At 39.2% G+C, this 16,710-nt stretch overlaps 1 protein-coding gene across 2 annotated transcripts in view; it reads left to right on the forward strand.

Moving 5' to 3' along the window:
* Positions 1-14,376: 14,376 nt before the first annotated feature.
* The window catches only part of LOC114270820 (uncharacterized), a 67,600-nt gene continuing 65,266 nt past the window's right edge, over positions 14,377-16,710 (forward strand). The window contains exons 1-4 of one of the 2 annotated variants that reach the window (XM_082871262.1): positions 14,377-14,605; positions 14,855-14,950; positions 15,091-15,309; positions 16,085-16,181. In XM_082871262.1, coding sequence (XP_082727388.1) covers positions 14,525-14,605; positions 14,855-14,950; positions 15,091-15,309; positions 16,085-16,181 — 493 coding nt within the window. In that variant the 5' untranslated portion in view covers positions 14,377-14,524. The remainder of the gene's footprint in view (positions 14,606-14,854; positions 14,951-15,090; positions 15,310-16,084; positions 16,182-16,710) is intronic. The other variant, XM_082871263.1, reaches the window with a different exon arrangement.

Genomic DNA, 16,710 nt, shown 5'->3' on the forward strand with positions numbered 1-16,710 from the left:
GAGGGAAAACATTGGGGGCAACACTCCTGCTGGGAGTGGCAGACCAATTGATCTTGATGTCAAAGGAGACAACCATAATGCAGGAATCCGTGACCAAGGCCACGTCGAGAAAGACGTTGGCCAGGAGGGCAACACTTCAAAGAAAACAGACCAAGGCCAGTACTATAACGAAGATAATCTTCAGGTATGGAGAGATAGGTGCCTACAGAGGGATGAGGAAGTAAAAGATTTGGCAAACAAATTGGCAGACCTACAGTCGGTCGTCAACTTCATGATGCAAAATAACGTGATGCAGCCACCATACCCGCTGCAAGATACGCCGATGCCAGCGATTAATACCCAGAAGGGAGGAAGAACAACAATCCCCGAAGTCCCTCAGCACAGCAAAAGCGGAAGGCACTCTCACCGACCTCCCAGGGAAGGCGGACGAGAAGAACCGAGACAAGAAGAGTCCCAAAGGACGTATCACGCAAAGGATCTAGTGCCCAAAGAACATCGTTATGTTCAAAGGCAGGCACTTTGCTTTGACACAACACATGGAGAAAGATCAAAACGACCCCACCACGAGGCCGAAAGTAGTGTGCCAAAAAGATTAAGATCAAAAGATAGTCAAGCTCCAGGAAGGAGTAAAGAAAACTTAAGAGATTACCTTAAGAGGAGACAACAGAATGTTGAAACCGAGGTGACTTCCAAAGTTAAGCCAAGAACACCATTCTCGGTGGAACTTGACAAATTTGAAGCACCAAAGAGATTCCGTATGCCGAGGTTCCAAATTTATGATGGTAAATCAGACCCCAACTTCCATGTTGGACTATACCTAAATTCAATGGCATTGTACAGTGGGAACGAGCCATTGCTCTGCAAAGTATTTCCCTCATCCTTTGGGGAAATTGCATCCGATTGGTTCCATAAGCTACCAAAAGGGAAGCGTAAAGACATGGGAAGGCCTGGCCGAGATGTTTGTAGCCAGGTTTGTGACAAACAAACTACAGCCCTTAAAGGTCGACGCCCTGATGGCTTTAAGAATCACCAAGGAAGAAGGCCTTAGGGCCTACGCGAAGAGATACTACGAGGTGTTCAATCGAATACCCGAATGCAACCAAGAAGTGGCGGTCGTATCTTTCAAGAATGACCTGAAAGATGACTGCCCACTGCGAAAGTCTTTGGCAAAAACACTGCCAAAAAGCATGGAAGAGCTCATGGCAAGAATTGAGAAATACGCCAGAGCCGAGGAAGACACATCGGGAAACAAAGAAATAAAGCAAGAGAAAGTAAACGGCTCGCCGAAGCGAGGCCGAGGTAACAACGGACCACCCAAACAAGAAACGGAATTGAGGGGCAAACAGGCAGTGACAACGGTGTTCTGAATCCCCATCCCTAAAGTCCTGGATCAAATACGAAACCAGCCCTATTTCAGACCTCCAGCAAGAGCACCAGGGGAATTCATGGGAAAAAACATGGGTAGGCATTGTGCTTACCATAATGAAGAAGGGCACCCAACCCAGGGTTGCAGAGCCCTAAAAGCACACTTAGAAGACTTGGTAAGACAAGACCATTTGAGGGACCTTGTTGATGAGGCTAGGACCAGAGAAGAACAGACAAGATTGCCTCAAGCACCAGCAGCTCCACCACCTCCAGCACAGCAACCACAGGCAGGAGGACCAAGGGTGGTTAATGTGATCCACTCAAGGGTCAACGAAAACGAAGTCAGAGGAGAAACCCAGAGGGTAAGGCATTTACAGCATGTCTACCAAATCGGGGAAAAAAGACCTCGGCCTGAAGAAAGCCAAGGACCAATGATAACCTTCACTGAAGCCGACCTAGAGATGGTCCAGCATCCGCATAATGATGCCTTGGTAGTATCCCTCCAGGTTGGGGAATGCCAAGTAAAACGCATCCTAATAGATCAAGGCAGCTCTTGTGACATAATGTACGTCAGATGTTACAAGGAGCTAGGCCTTCATCCTGACGACTTGGAACAATCCAGCAACCCTATGGTCGGTTTCAATGGAACGCCAACATGGCCACTGGGCGCAGCAAGCGTGGAAGTACAGGCTGGTACTAAGAGGATCAAAACAGAATTTATGGTAATTGACACACCCTCACCATATAACATCATCTTGGTAAGACCATGGTTGCATGCAATGGGGGCAGTTCCCTCAACATTACATCAACTACTACGGTTCCCCACAGAGCATGGAATTGAAGAAATCAGAGGAGATCAACTACAAGCAAAAAGTTGCTCCATGGCAGCAACAAAGTCCACTTGCAACATTCGAAAGTCAAAAGAGGCAGAGATTGAAGACGAGAACATAGAGGTCCTAGATGATGTCGGCAAGGAGCCAACCGAAAAGAGTGAAGAGACACTAAAGAAAATCCTAGTCCAAGAGGACAACGAAGAACGTTTCTTTCTTCTGGGTTCAGGTTTAGCCGAAGAAGAAGAAAAAGAACTGGAAGATTTTTTGAGAGCTAACATTGAAGTGTTCGCCTGGACACCTTATGAAATGCCTGGCATTGACCTCGAGGTCACTTGCCACAGACTGAATGTAGACAGGTCGGCAAAACCTGTAATTCAACGAACCCGCAGACCAACGTTGATGCACGTCGAAGCAGTAGAAGAAGTAGTAGACAAACTTCTGGAGGCCAGGGCCATCCGAGAAGTTCACTATCCGACATGGCTGTCCAACACAGTAGTAGTGAAAAAGAAGAATGGTAAATGGAGAGTCTGTGTAGACTTTACCAGCCTCAACAAAGCCTGCCCCAAAGACAACTTTTCTCTACCCAAAATTGACCAGCTAGTAGATGCAACTTCAGGGCACAAAAGGATGAGTTTTTTAGATGCATACAGAGGATACCACCAGATTGCCATGTACCCTCTAGACGAGGAGAAGACTGCATTCATCACCCCTAAAGGCTTGTACTGTTACAAGGTAATGCCCTTTGGGTTGAAAAACGCAGGAGCAACTTACCAAAGGTTAGTGACAAAGATGTTCAAGCACCTGATTGGCAAAACGGTAGAAGTTTACATCGATGACATGGTCGTGAAGACCAAAGAATCTAAGGGACATCTTGCCGACCTAAAAGAGGTCTTTGATATACTCAAAACATACCGGCTCCGACTCAACTCATCAAAGTGCGCGTTCAGAGTTGGATCAGGTAAATTTCTAGGGTATCTGGTAACGAGAAAGGGCATAGAGGCCAGCTCAGACCAAATCAAGGCCATCCTAGAGTTGCAGAGCCCGACGTCGACAAAACAAGTTCAGATGCTTACTAGAAGGGCCGCAGCCCTAAACAGGTTCATAAGCCGAAGCTCAGACAAATGCAGGCCTTTCTTCAACTTGGTAAAAAAAGCCACAGATTTTCTGTGGACGGAAGAATGCGAAACCGCTCTAGCCGACCTGAAGAAGTACTTGACCACAACTCCGGTTCTTTCCAATCTAGAACCAGGAGAAGAACTGTTTTTATACTTGGCAGTTTCAGAACACGCAGTAAGTGCAGTACTAATCCGAGAAGAAAAAGGGGAGCAAAAAGCGGTTTATTATTTGAACCACTATTTTCAGGCACACAAGATTGTGGTCTTAACAGAGCACCTACTGAAGTCCTTGTTACAACAAGGAGACTTAACAGGAAGGATAGCAAGATGGGCAGTGGCCCTGGGCCAATATGACCTGGAGTTCAGGCTGAGAACAGCAATAAAGGGCCAAGTCTTGGCCGATTTCGTGGCAGAATTCACCCCAGAAACCATGGAACATCAGGCTCCGTCGAGCCGAGATGAGCAGCATCCCAGCAAGCAAGGAGAAGCCCAGCCAAAGGCAAAAGAACAAAGGAAGGAAAAACTCAGACCCTGCAGTATCTACATCAGCGATTCATTCAGACTTTTCGTCGATGGAAGTTCAAACCGTCAAGGAGAGGGGGCAGGAGTACTGCTGATATCTCCTGATGGAGAAATAATAGAACAGTCCATCCGTTTGGGGTTCAAGGCCTCAAACAATAAAGCGGAGTATGAAGCATTAATTGCAGGGCTAAAACTGGCAGCAGCAGCAGAAGCAGATGAGGTAATAGTTTTTTGTGATTCACAACTTATTGTTAACCAGTCAACAGGTGAATTTGCAGCCAGGGACGAAAGGATGTCGGCATATGCAAAAGAGGTCGTTAGATTAGCAACTCTATTTCAGAACTGCCGACTCCTCCAGGTTAGCCGAGATGACAACACCCACGCCGACGCGTTGGCTTACCTGGCAAGTTCAATTCAGACTGGAAAAACAAGAACAATTATGATCGACTACATGTCTGGCCCGAGCATAGGACCAAAGAGCACAAAGCAGCAAGCAATGTGTGTGGACATGGGGCCAAGCTGGATGGATACAATTATCGCATTCCTAAAAGAAGGAAAATTGCCAGAAGATCGTAAGGAAGCACACAAAGTCAGATTGAAATCTGTAAGATTCTGTCTAACAGAAGATGGACATCTTTACAGAAGATCCTTCACTGGACCCCTTTTAAGGTGCGTACACCCTTTGCAGGTTGAAGATTTCCTCTATGAAATCCATGAAGGAATTTATGGAAGCCACACTAGGGGCAGATCATTAGCCCACAGGGCCATTACCCAAGGGTATTGGTGGCCCTACATGCAAAAGGATGCTGAAGCCTACGTGAAGAAGTGTGAACAATGCCAAAGGTTTGCACCTTTGATACATCAGTCAGCTGCTGACCTGAACCCAGTATCCAGTCCTTGGTCGTTCGCCTAATAGGGCATGGATCTGGTTGGGCAACTACCCCAGGCAACTGGGCAAAGAAAATACTTGCTGGTAGCAACAGACTACTTTACAAAGTGGATAGAGGCAGAACCTCTTGCCAAAATCAAAGATGTGGACGTCAAGAACTTTATATGGAGAAACATCATCACCAGATTTGGCATTCCAAGAGCAATCGTTGCCGACAACGGAACACAGTTTGACAGCAAACTCATCAAGAACTTTTGTGCCAAATTCAAGATCAAGAACTACTTTTCAACACCAAGCTTTCCCCAAAGTAATGGTCAAGCAGAAACATCCAACAAAGTAATTTTGGATGGAACAAAAAAGAGGCTGCAGGCAGCAAAAGGAAAGTGGGTGGACGAGTTGCCCAAAGTGCTTTGGGCATATCGAACGACGCCGAGAAGATCAACAGGGGAATCCCCCTTTGCCATGGCTTACGGCACAGAAGCCGTCATCCTATTGGAGATCGGCATCCCAGGAATTAGAACCCAGGGAGTATAGAATGGCACTAACGACATAGTCTTAGCCCGAGATCTGGACCTCTTGGAAGAACGAAGAGAAAAGGCTGCAATTCAGCTAGCAATATACCAGCAACAGCTTGCTAGAACTTACAACAAAAAGGTCAATCCAAGAGATTTTCAAGTCGGCAACCTAGTCTTGAGAAAAGTCGTCGGCAACAAAAAGGATCCCAGAGAGGGCAAGCTTGGCCCAAACTGGAAAGGACCCTACAGAATTACTTCAGTATTAGGCAATGGAGCTTATCAGCTTGGGGACAATGAGGGCAAAGCATTGCCCAGACCTTGGAATACTTGTAATTTGAAATTTTTTTGCCATTAGATATGCATCATTTTTTGGCCGATATCATCAATAAAGTCTTTCCAGAATTCTCTCAACTCATATGATTGACAAAACTACATATTGGTGTTTTTGAAATATGAATAATGAGAACCCAAGTAGAACTCAGGTTCACATTGGGGGCAGAGAGAAGACAGAGATAATTCCTTAATTCACTTGTTGAAATTTGTAGCAATTTACAAGTTGGAATTAAGCTGATTCCTTGTCTTCACTTGTTGAAATTTGTAGCAATTTACAAGTTGGAGTCAAGCTGATTCCTTATCTTCACTTGTTGAAATTTGTAACAATTTACAAGTCGAAGTTAAGCCGAGATAATTCCTTAATTCACTTGTTGAAATTTGTAGCAATTTACAAGTTGGAATTAAGCTGATTCTTTGTCTTCACTTGTTGAAATTTGTAGCAATTTACAAGTTGGAGTCAAGCTGATTCCTTATCTTCACTTGTTGAAATTTGTAGCAATTTACAAGTTGGAGTCAAGCTGATTCCTTATCTTCACTTGTTGAAATTTGTAGCAATTTACAAGTTGAAGTTAAGCCGAGATTACTGTTTCTCCTCACTTGTTGAAATTTGTAGCAATTTACAAGTCGAAGTGAAACCGAGGTTATTGCTAAACACTTGTAGCAATCTACAGGTTGGTTAAACCAGAGAAGATGCTTAACACTTGTTGAAATTTGTAGCAATTTACAAAATAATGCTAAGCCGACATATGATCATCTGTTGAAATTTGCAGCAATTTACATGTTGAGGTAAAAGCTAAGTATATTGTTTAAACACTTGTTGAAATTTGTAGCAATTTACAAGTAGGTCATTGTTATAACTTGAGAAAAATTTACAGTATATGTTAACACTTGTTGAAATTTGTAGCAATTTACAAGTAGGTTAGATCGAGATCACTGTTTAAACACTTGTTCAAACTTGAGAAAAAGTTTGCAAAGTTAACATTGAGTAGTATATGTTTCACACTTGTCAGGATTTATGAAAAGTTTGCAGGTCAGAATCTTGCCCAAGTAAAAGTTTGATGCTATTATACCCGAGGTATATAACCCCAAGGAGATTGCACAAAGGTGGCAAAATATAGAAGGCATACAACCATACAGAAGCAAATCAAAAAGACATTAAAAGATTTAAGCATCCATAAGAAAAACTGTTCATAAAAAGGCACATCGACCATACAAGGAAACTTATATTGCCAAACAAACAAAAAAAATACAAAAGACATGGGAGTTAGGATTCTTCAGCATCAGGAGCAATTTGAATTTGGACCTCGGCGGATACAAACAAAAAAAATACAAAAGACATGGGAGTTAGGATTCTTCAGCATCAGGAGCAATTTGAATTTGGACCTCGGCGGATTCTTGAAAAGCTACCTCGGCAGCCTTCTCGGCCATGATCTCGGCATCAATTTCGGCAAGTGTTCGATTAAGATTATTGTCGGTAGGAGGGACGTCCGATTATGCTTGTTCAAGAGTAGCCTCCTTAACAACCTCCTCATCCTCTTCATGAGTCAGGTCTAGGATTTGATCATCCTGGGGAAGAGATTGGATCTCACCACCATCCTTGGGCTTCCTTACTAGTGCATCACCATCATCGTTATCCTCATCATCGGCTTCAGGCTCAGACTCAGATTCTTCTCCAGCCTGATTTGGAGGAAATGGGAGAGAAATAGCTTCAGCATTGCGCAACGGCGAGTCATCTGGGATGTTGAGTTTTTTGGCAAGGGCCATCCAACCAAGGGAGAAGCCCCTGTTGCATGCCTGCTTAACTTGAAGTTTGTAGTCCTCAGTGACGTCGGCCATGCCCTGGGCATAGGCCTTCTCGTCAGCTTCTTCAATCTCGGCTTTTTTTGTGGCAAGAGCCTTTTGAAGCTCTTTCTCGGCCTGAGCCATTTTCGATTTAAACTCCTCCTTTTCTTCCTCAGCAACTTTTCTAATAGCCTCGGCAGACTCCGCTTTTTCTTCGGCTATTTGCTGGGCCTTAGTAGCGGCCTCGGCCTGATCTTCCAATTTCTTCATCTTCGATTCAAAAGATTTACTGTCCTTTTTTAGGGCAGAGATCTCCCTCTTCATGTCAACCACTCTTTGACGATTTTCGAAAGATTGCATCGAAAATGAATGGGCGTGCTGGATGGCCTGAACGAAAGCAGAGGTGACTAGCAAATCTTCTAAGTATGAAGCAGAAAGAAAACACAAAACAAGAAACACTTACTTGAATGGAGTGCTGGAGCATAAACGCGTAGTTTTCGTACTCGCTGTACCCAGCATTTCGCTCCAGATCGCTTGGAAGGAGAAGAGCAGTACTGAGGGCGACACCAACATTAATGTCGTCGGCACTCTCAGTTGACATAATTGGCCTATCCTCCAAAGTCAACTTTGGTGCCCAGGGGACATCGGATTTCTTAGACCCCGAAGTTGTAGCTGAGGCAGACCTCGGCTTCTTTGATTGGGTGGACTCAGAGGGCTGGGTCTCGGCAGACCTTTTTGCAGAAGCAGAAGAAGTCTTCTTACTCTCAACCAGTTTTGAGATAGGCAAACTATCTTCAGCCTCAACAGCCCTGGCCTTAGGTTGGGCCTTCTTGATTCTTTTTGGTTTAGGTGGGGGCATTGGTTGGGATGGTACAGCGTCAACGTCAGTCGGGGAGGTCGGCAAGGAGATTTTGGGCAATTGGCTTCGCACGACCCATTTCGGCAGTTTTGACAAGGCGTCGCCGGCGTTTTCTTTCTGGTATCGGGATCAAGAATGGGGCCGAAGTGGATGGTTGATTGATAGGGTCAGATGTGGACTCTTGATCTGTTCGGGATGTAGAAGCGGTTAAAGTTGTAGCGGTAGGTGGAGAAAGGCTCTTCTTCTTGCTTTTTGGGACGTCGGGCAATGTGGATTTGTATGTCGGAATAAAGTTTAGTAACAGGGGAGCCTTGCGCTTTTGAACTGGAAGTTCTAGAAGCTTCTTTAAGTATGTTCCAGGGAAGAAGGATTGACGAAAGTTTTTGGGTGGCTGATGAAGATCTGCAAGACAAACAAAACCAACATTAGAAGCAGACAGAGTTTTTGGAAAACTTGGAAAAGAAACAACTAAGTATTGGCACTGGGCTCTTACCCTTGCCCTCTTTAACTATTCGAGGAAGGGGGTAGAGGTGAACATCTTCGTCTGGGCCAAATTCCCAATTTCCCGAAGCAATGACAAAGTCATCCCCGGCTCCCTTGTTGGAATCCGAGAGGTCGGCTACAATTTTGAACTCGGTGGACCTCGGCTTGAGGTAGTAGACATAACCTCTTTCCTTCAGGTTAAGGGGGCACATGGTATAACAAAATTGGATATCGGAAAGGGTGATCCTAACGTTCTCTTGCCTGGCCAAGGCTATGATACAGTTAATCACTCGATAAGAGTTGATGGTAAGTTGCATAGGGTTCAACCTGTAGTAGTGGAGAACCTCGCGAAAGAGGGGATTTAGTGGAAGCCGGAGTCCACATTCAATAAAAGCTACAATCGGAAAGGGCATCGTATGATCTGTGGGCATGATGGAATCATCATCCCCAGCTAGCCTAAGGTGAACATCGGCTGGGATGGAGAATTCCTGCCTAAAGTATTCAAGTTTTGTTGGGGAATTTACTCGATGTCTCCACATACCCATAACGTCGGCCTAAGTTCAGAAAGTTGTGTTTCAGAAAATAGGTGTTTCAGAAGGGTTGCTAGAACCTCGGTTTCAAAACCTGGGAAAAGGCTGGTAAGGTTTATTTCAGTTTTTCCTAAAGATTGAAGGTTCTACAGACAAATCCCAAACCTAAAATTATAAAGACGAAGATCGAGGGCACAGATCTGGTAAAAAGACAAAAAAAAAAAAAAAAAAAACAGAGAACAAAATCGAAGTTTCAGAAACAAGAATAGGGATGGGCTATCAAGAATACGAAGAATACAAAGGGTTAAAGGCCAAGAACAGTGGTGAAACAGTGCAGGTGTTCATAACATGTAAATAATCATGCAATAAGACGCATTCAGGTGAATGATTCACAAATAAAACTTAAGAAGAACAGTAATAGCGGAAAACTTCAGAACTAATCAAGAACTGAACAAAAGGGGTTAAAGGGGGGGCCAGTTGCTTACCAGATAAAGAGAAGCTGGAGCAATATTCGCCGAGATCAGACGACAGATGGAACAATGGCAAAAGCTTCGCAGGGATGGAAGAATTAAGATGGTCGCAGAAATTGGGGCTTAGAACAATGGCAGATTCGAAGAATGCTAAAGCTTTTAGAGAGAGAAAAAGTAAGAAATCAGGATACGAAAAGTGAAGAAAGGAAAAGGGAAAGAAAAGTTTTGTCAAAAACTTAAAACGGCGGCAAAACAGGGCATTTAATGCGCCTGGAGCACCGGATACGTCAGACGGCGCAGACGAGTAAAAGACAGCTTGTAGGCGCGTCACAGACACGGGCCAATAAAGACAAAGCACCAGAAAGGAACGGTTAGATGTGCATGACAGCTCATGCGCGTGATAGAGTACATTTGAATTCTTATTCTCCGAAAAGAACACATCGGCTTAAAAATAAATTATTTTGGCCAAACAGTTTTTGAGCCACTATGCAGAAAGAAATATCGATGTAGGTTCCATCACCTCAAGATGCCGAGGTAATAGAACCTAGGGGGCAGTTGTGGGGATATATTTCTTGGTTACCAACACGCGGCATGGCAATGCCGACGTTGTTGGCCGAGGTGCCACGTGTCATGGAAATTACACTGAGGTAATCTCGGAGTTGCCGAGGTTATCTCCGAAGATATCGGAATCCGAGATAAGCGGATAAGGGACAAGAGTCCTAGGACAAAGAGGAGACTTAGCCAGGATAAGGATAAAGCTCTTAGGGAGTTTATCTTTATCTCTTGAGAAATCCTAAGTAATCACTAAATTGAAGTCTATAGAAATCATGCTTCTAGTAGGACTTGGATTGAATTAACTATAAAAGAGAGGTACCTCTATGGGTCTAAGGTACTCAGTTTTATACTCAAGCTTGTGAGTTTAGCACTTGATTATCTTTGAGAGATATACTGACTTGATCGTCGGAGTGCCCCCGGGTGGAAGAGCCACCGCCGGAGCCTTTTTCTTTCTGTTTCAGGTTACCGAAGCCATCTATTCTGCCAGTACCCTCCAGCTGATTACTAGGCGGGCAGTGTGGTAAGAAAATTACTCACACAATTGTGTCGGCGAACAATTAGAAATTTTACTTTTTTAATTAATTTTGTTAAATAAAAAATTTTAACAGAGAAATAATTATAATTTTTCAAACCATAAGGGACAATTCATATTCTAGCAAATTTCAAAAGATGTATTTGTAATATTTTAAATTCCGTACGTCTCTTTTCATTGTATAAAATTTACAAAAATGCCTTAAACCCCCAGTTGGGGGTGCTGGGGGTCAGCTCCTATTGGCCCAAAAAAAACTGTTTTTTTTTTTTTTTTGTTTTTGATTTTCGGCCAACCCCAGTGCGCCACGTCACTTGGGGTTGACCCCCACTAGGGGTCTGTGGCACAACCCTAAAATTTAATGGTTGTCGTGTTGAATCTGTTAACGTCTCTTTTGATTTAAAAAAAGTCACTAATTATATGTTTTAATGATAATTTATAAAAATCTTGACAACAAAAGTCACTAATTGTCTATTTTTAACGACATATGTAAAAAATTATCACAAAAAATTATTTTTAGCCCCTATTGTACTATGACTTATTTTCAATAGGACTTGATGAGAATTAAGTCTAACTATTTTGACCTATTCATAGTATACTCTTAACGAGTACACATATGGTTTATTATTTAATGTAATTATTTTAATATCTATCTATATCTATACTATTGTTAACAGTAAACAACTTTCTTGGTATTCAAACTTTGGTGGTTTATTCTTATGCCGCATGTCTTCATTTTTCTATTTGAAATAATAAAAAAATAAAATAAAATAGATAGTTGACAAAAGTAAAATTTGAACCTTGGACCTTAAATTTAATCAATAAAACTCTTATCATTTGCATAGTATATCATGTATAGTAGAAGATTTATTTTATTGTTACTTATTTTTATTGCATACCTATTGTGTATGCCGACGGTTAGTTTATAAATATTCACCTACTGATTGATAGCAAAAAAAACGCAATGTCTATTAACAATGACAAAAAAAAGAATAATGTTTGAAACTCTTTGAAAATATTTTCTAATGATCAATAACTTAACATAACATGTTACATAAATTTTGAAAGGAATGATTTCTCTCCAGTTAAAATTTCAACTGGATCAGACAATTGAGATCTCTTAAACCCCCGTTTAATGACTTATTGGTCGTTAAAATTTCAACTTGAAACAAGTTAAATCTAATTTTTAATTAGTCACAAACTAACTTTCTTATTATATCATTGGAATTGAATTTTAAATTATTAGTTTCTAGTATTTATATAAGAATAATTTAATAGCTGCCTTGTTAAATTTGTTGATTGATTATTTATTTTTATTTTCTTAGGACGTGAATAAGATTTTTTTTTGGATCATCGAGAAGGACAGGAATCATTCAATTGAGCTATGGTCTTTTTTTTTTTTTTTAATCATCGAGAAGGACATGAATCATTCAATTGTGCTATAGTCTTCTCTTTTTTTTTTTTAATCATCGAGAAGGACAGGAATCTATTCAATTGAGCTATAGTCTTTTTTTTTTCTTTTCTTCTTCTTCTTCTTCTTTATTTTTTAATTTTTTTTTTATTGTATCCAATAATGATGGGGAAGCAGGTCTCTCCAATCTATTGTTGGACGGGAAGGATGCCGCTGAGACCGTGAGGCAATTACAGGTTACATTCCTACAATTTAAACGATTGATTTTGTGAGATTTTATATGAAAAATGATTTATTTACATAATTTCTTTTTTTCAAATTTTCTCAAATAATGTGACAAGTAAAATTTGAAAAATTAATCCACATTTAAATAAAAAACACTCTTTACATGTATTTTGTCATGCCATCTCATTAAAGGAAATGTAGGAGGAAGAAATTCTATGGGCGTAGCACTTTTGATTTTATATGAAATAATGATTCATCTCTCTAATTTTGTTTCTCCTATTTTATTCCTAATGATGTAAAATTAGGAAGGCTAAAAATAAGGAAAAAAGTGTGAGACTGTTTAACATGGGCATGAGTCATTTCATTAGAGGTGGAATTTGGAAGACAAAATTAGAAAATGTAGCACCACTCTTTTATATATAGATCATTCATGATTTTTTATTATTTATTTGTTGATCTTATATTCATACCTTTATAAATTTGTAATATTTGTTGTAAAAATTTGAATGATTTATTTTTCAAATTTTATGTCGACCATTTTTATTTTTGATGATATATATAATAAAGGGTAAATTATCAATAGATTATAATAGTTTGATTTGATTCCCATCAAATCCTATTGAAAATAAGTCCTAATAAATTCTTAGTAAAAAATAATTTTTTACATATGTTACTAAAAATTGACAATTAGTGACTTTTTTGTCATGATTTTTATAAATTGTCTATAAAATTTACAATTAGTGACGTTTTTCTATGACAAATTTTTTAAACTGTCGTTGAAAATTGAAAATTTGGTAACGTTTTTTGTGGCGATTTTTTAAAATTATCTCTAAAACTTATAATTAGTAACATTTTTTCTGATAAAATTTTGATATTATCGTTAAAAATTAATAGTTAGTATTTTTTTTTTTTTAGTATTTGGTGAAATAAATTATTAATTATTATAAGACCTATTAAATAATAAATTCACCTATTTTACCTACACAAAAGTTATCTATTTTAAATTCATGTAATTATGAATGTTTGGTCAATCTAAATCTTTTTATTGATTTACAAATGAAAGATTTAGTTGGAATGGAACCTGTGATATACCTCCACCGGTTTCAATAATACATAGGCTGGCTTTGTTTTTGTCTCACGGTGGTGAAATTGGATTAACAATCGGAATCATATTTATTTTGGAACAGGGGATAATTTACCAATCCGTGGTAATGAGAAAATTTATTTACAAAAATATAGTAAATATTATAAATATTAATAATTAAAGGGGTAAATTACATTTTGCCTCTTTTATGTTTGATTACTTTTTTATTTTGACCCTTAAAGTTTATTTTTTCTCATTTTGACTCTTCATTTAAATTGTTCCCAATTTACCCCTAAAGTTAATTTCTGTTAAAAATTAGAAAGAAAATGACACATTAACAATCACGTCATGTGACATAAAAATAGTTTATAAAACTTACATTTCTAACATAAATTTAAATTCTAATATAATAATATATTTTTCATGTTATGTGACAATTATTATGGTATTTTTTTATCTAATTTTGAACATAAATTAATTTTAGAGATAAACTGGAAAAAAAAAAAAACGTATAGGATCAAAATGAAGAAAAATAAATTTTAAAAATCAAAGTGAAAAAATAATCAATAAAATATAATTTATCCATAATTAAAATTATAAATTTCTCTAATTTTTTTTTTTCTGAAAAGAAGAGATGATCATATCTATACCATATATAAAGTGAACATCTTATGCTGTCCTGAAATTTTGATTTATTATGCTACCATGTGTCTATTTTTTTATTTAAAATAATAAAAAAAAATAGATGGATGAAAGGATTTACACTTTGGACTTATATCAAGTGAAAAAAAATAAATAAGAGATGGCCGGCCACCCTTTTTCGTATGCCATGTTGATCTTGTGTAAAGTACCTTCTACTTACACAGTCAACCATTAATTCAACCTTGGTAAGAACTTTCATGTATATATATACTAGCGGGTGAAGATCAAAATTACTCTGTCTCTCTCTCTCTCTCTCTCTCTCTCTCTCTCTCCGGAGTCTTTATGCGCCCACAGATTCTGCTATTGCTGAAGAAGACGCTTAATGGAAGAAATTGGAACCAGTTTCTTACCAATTCCTCCTTCCTCTGCTTCTCCTCCGCATCTTGATGAAGATGATCCTAAGGTTCATTACTCTTTCCACTGCTTTCTTTATACTTGGAATTAATGGCAGGGGAAGGTTTGGATAAATATTAATATACCCACCAAGTTTATGTGGAAGTCGTGTATCTATGTTGTCGACTTGCATCATACTCTAACATCAAATGTTTGGCCACACAATTATGAAATTTGTTAAGCAAACTTGAATTTCTCTACCAAGCATCAAATGTTTTAGCAGCACCAAAGCGTTAAAAATGACACGTTGCATATACAGGATGTGCTGAACAGTATTCACCCTCCAAGGCCAGATTGGTATGAGGAATTATTTGCATTTGTCATGGCTAAGGGCAGTAAAGCATATGAGGCACAGGTTAGTGCCTTTTTTTCTTTTTTCTTTTTTCTTTTTTTTCACAATTAGACCAGGGTGTGCAAGTATTGATTTTGCCCGACGTTCTTGTTACTGAAATTTCAACCATGTGCATATCTAATATGCACCTATTCTTTGGTAAGGTTGCGGGTTTTAAGTCTCAGATCTTTACAAATTTTAGGGGAAAGGATAAGACAGTGTTGGAGCTTGGCATTGGGACAGGTCCTAATCTCAAATATTATGCCAGTGATAATGGTGTTCGTGTTTTTGGCATAGATCCCAACAGAAAGATGGAGAAGTATGCACAGGCAGCTGCAGCAGCTGCTGGCCTACCTCCAGAAAATTTTAAATTCATACACGCGGTACTTTTTTCATTCCATATGACACTATTTACATTGAATCTCGTTTAACTTCCAAAGACAGTATAATCTTCCTGGAAATTATGTAGTTAGGCACCTAAAAAGCAGTAAGGACATATTTAAACTGTTCTGCAATTTCTTCACTGGTGTCATTTTTTGTCTTCTGTTCTTAATTTCAATGTTCAATGGTTAAATCTTTAGTAAGAAGGTGTCCTGCATTGCTGAAATTTTCATTTCGTTAAATATGTGAAATGTGAAATATTGCAATCGAGTTTCCATCTTCAGCCTTGTGTGTTTTGTGGGTTTCTTGATGTGACTAGCGACATAGAGCTCTAGACTGCATCTTAAAGCATTTGATTTTTGTAAACCCCAACACCCCCCCCCCCCCCCCAATTTAACCTTCTTTTCGACTAATTCTAGTTCCAACTTGAGAGGAATAACTGAATGTTGTAGAAAGCATCCTTCACCCCAAAAAAATCATTGTTTTTCACTGTAGGAGAATAGAGATTTGGATTGTAGAAATAAAACAAATTACAGAATTTTAAGAGTTCCACAAATTTTGGTAGGAATATATGTTAGACAAAGTTCACTAATTGAGTTGTGAAGCTACTACCCTAGTATTGGTGCTTCAGCCTATTTCCTTTTGGGGAGGCATGTTAGTCATCCAAATTCCAAATTATTGGTTGCTTCCTTGAATTATATATGTTAGTCTAGAAATTTATGTGTCAAATTAGGAGGTTAAAATTCTCTAGACTTAAACGTTGTTGATTTTGTGCAGGTTGGGGAGGTTTTGCCATTAAGTGATGCTTCCGTTGATGCAGTTGTCGGAACGCTTGTACTGTGTTCTGTAAAAGACATTAATATGACACTGAAAGGTATGTAAGTTAGGGTGACTTTCACTTTTGTCTCAAGTTAGTCTACTTAAGAAATTGAAGTTCAAGCAGATACCTTATATTCACAGAGGATCAATCTCTGAGTGAAATTCAGTGAACCATAATAGTGAACTACTTGCATATATAATATGACACAAAAATTTCAAGTAGTGAATCAGTTTTCTGGTTTTTGAACTATATTGAGTTTGTCATTAAAACTTCTCCCGTTTCAAGTTTAACCAGAAACTCTGAAGAAGAATGCACACATTGAAGAAATTCAGTTTATGGCTAAAACTTATTGCATGATGGCCCAAAAACTAAAAGAACTGTAATTGGTCAGAACACTTGTGAGTTTTGGTAAACTAGGCGTGAAAAGAACAGAAATGATTAGGTAGGAGAGAAAAGAAAAGATAGGATAGTGGTAGTCTCTTTGCTTGTTTGGTTGAGAAGAGATGACGAGAAGATAATGGATTATCCTCTCTTCTTGTATGGGAAAGATAAAGGAGAGGGGAAAAAAAAAAGATAAGAAAGC

This window comes from Camellia sinensis, chromosome 5 (genome assembly GCF_055761805.1).
Source record: "Camellia sinensis isolate YWXY chromosome 5, ASM5576180v1, whole genome shotgun sequence".
Taxonomy (NCBI): Eukaryota; Viridiplantae; Streptophyta; class Magnoliopsida; order Ericales; family Theaceae; genus Camellia; species Camellia sinensis.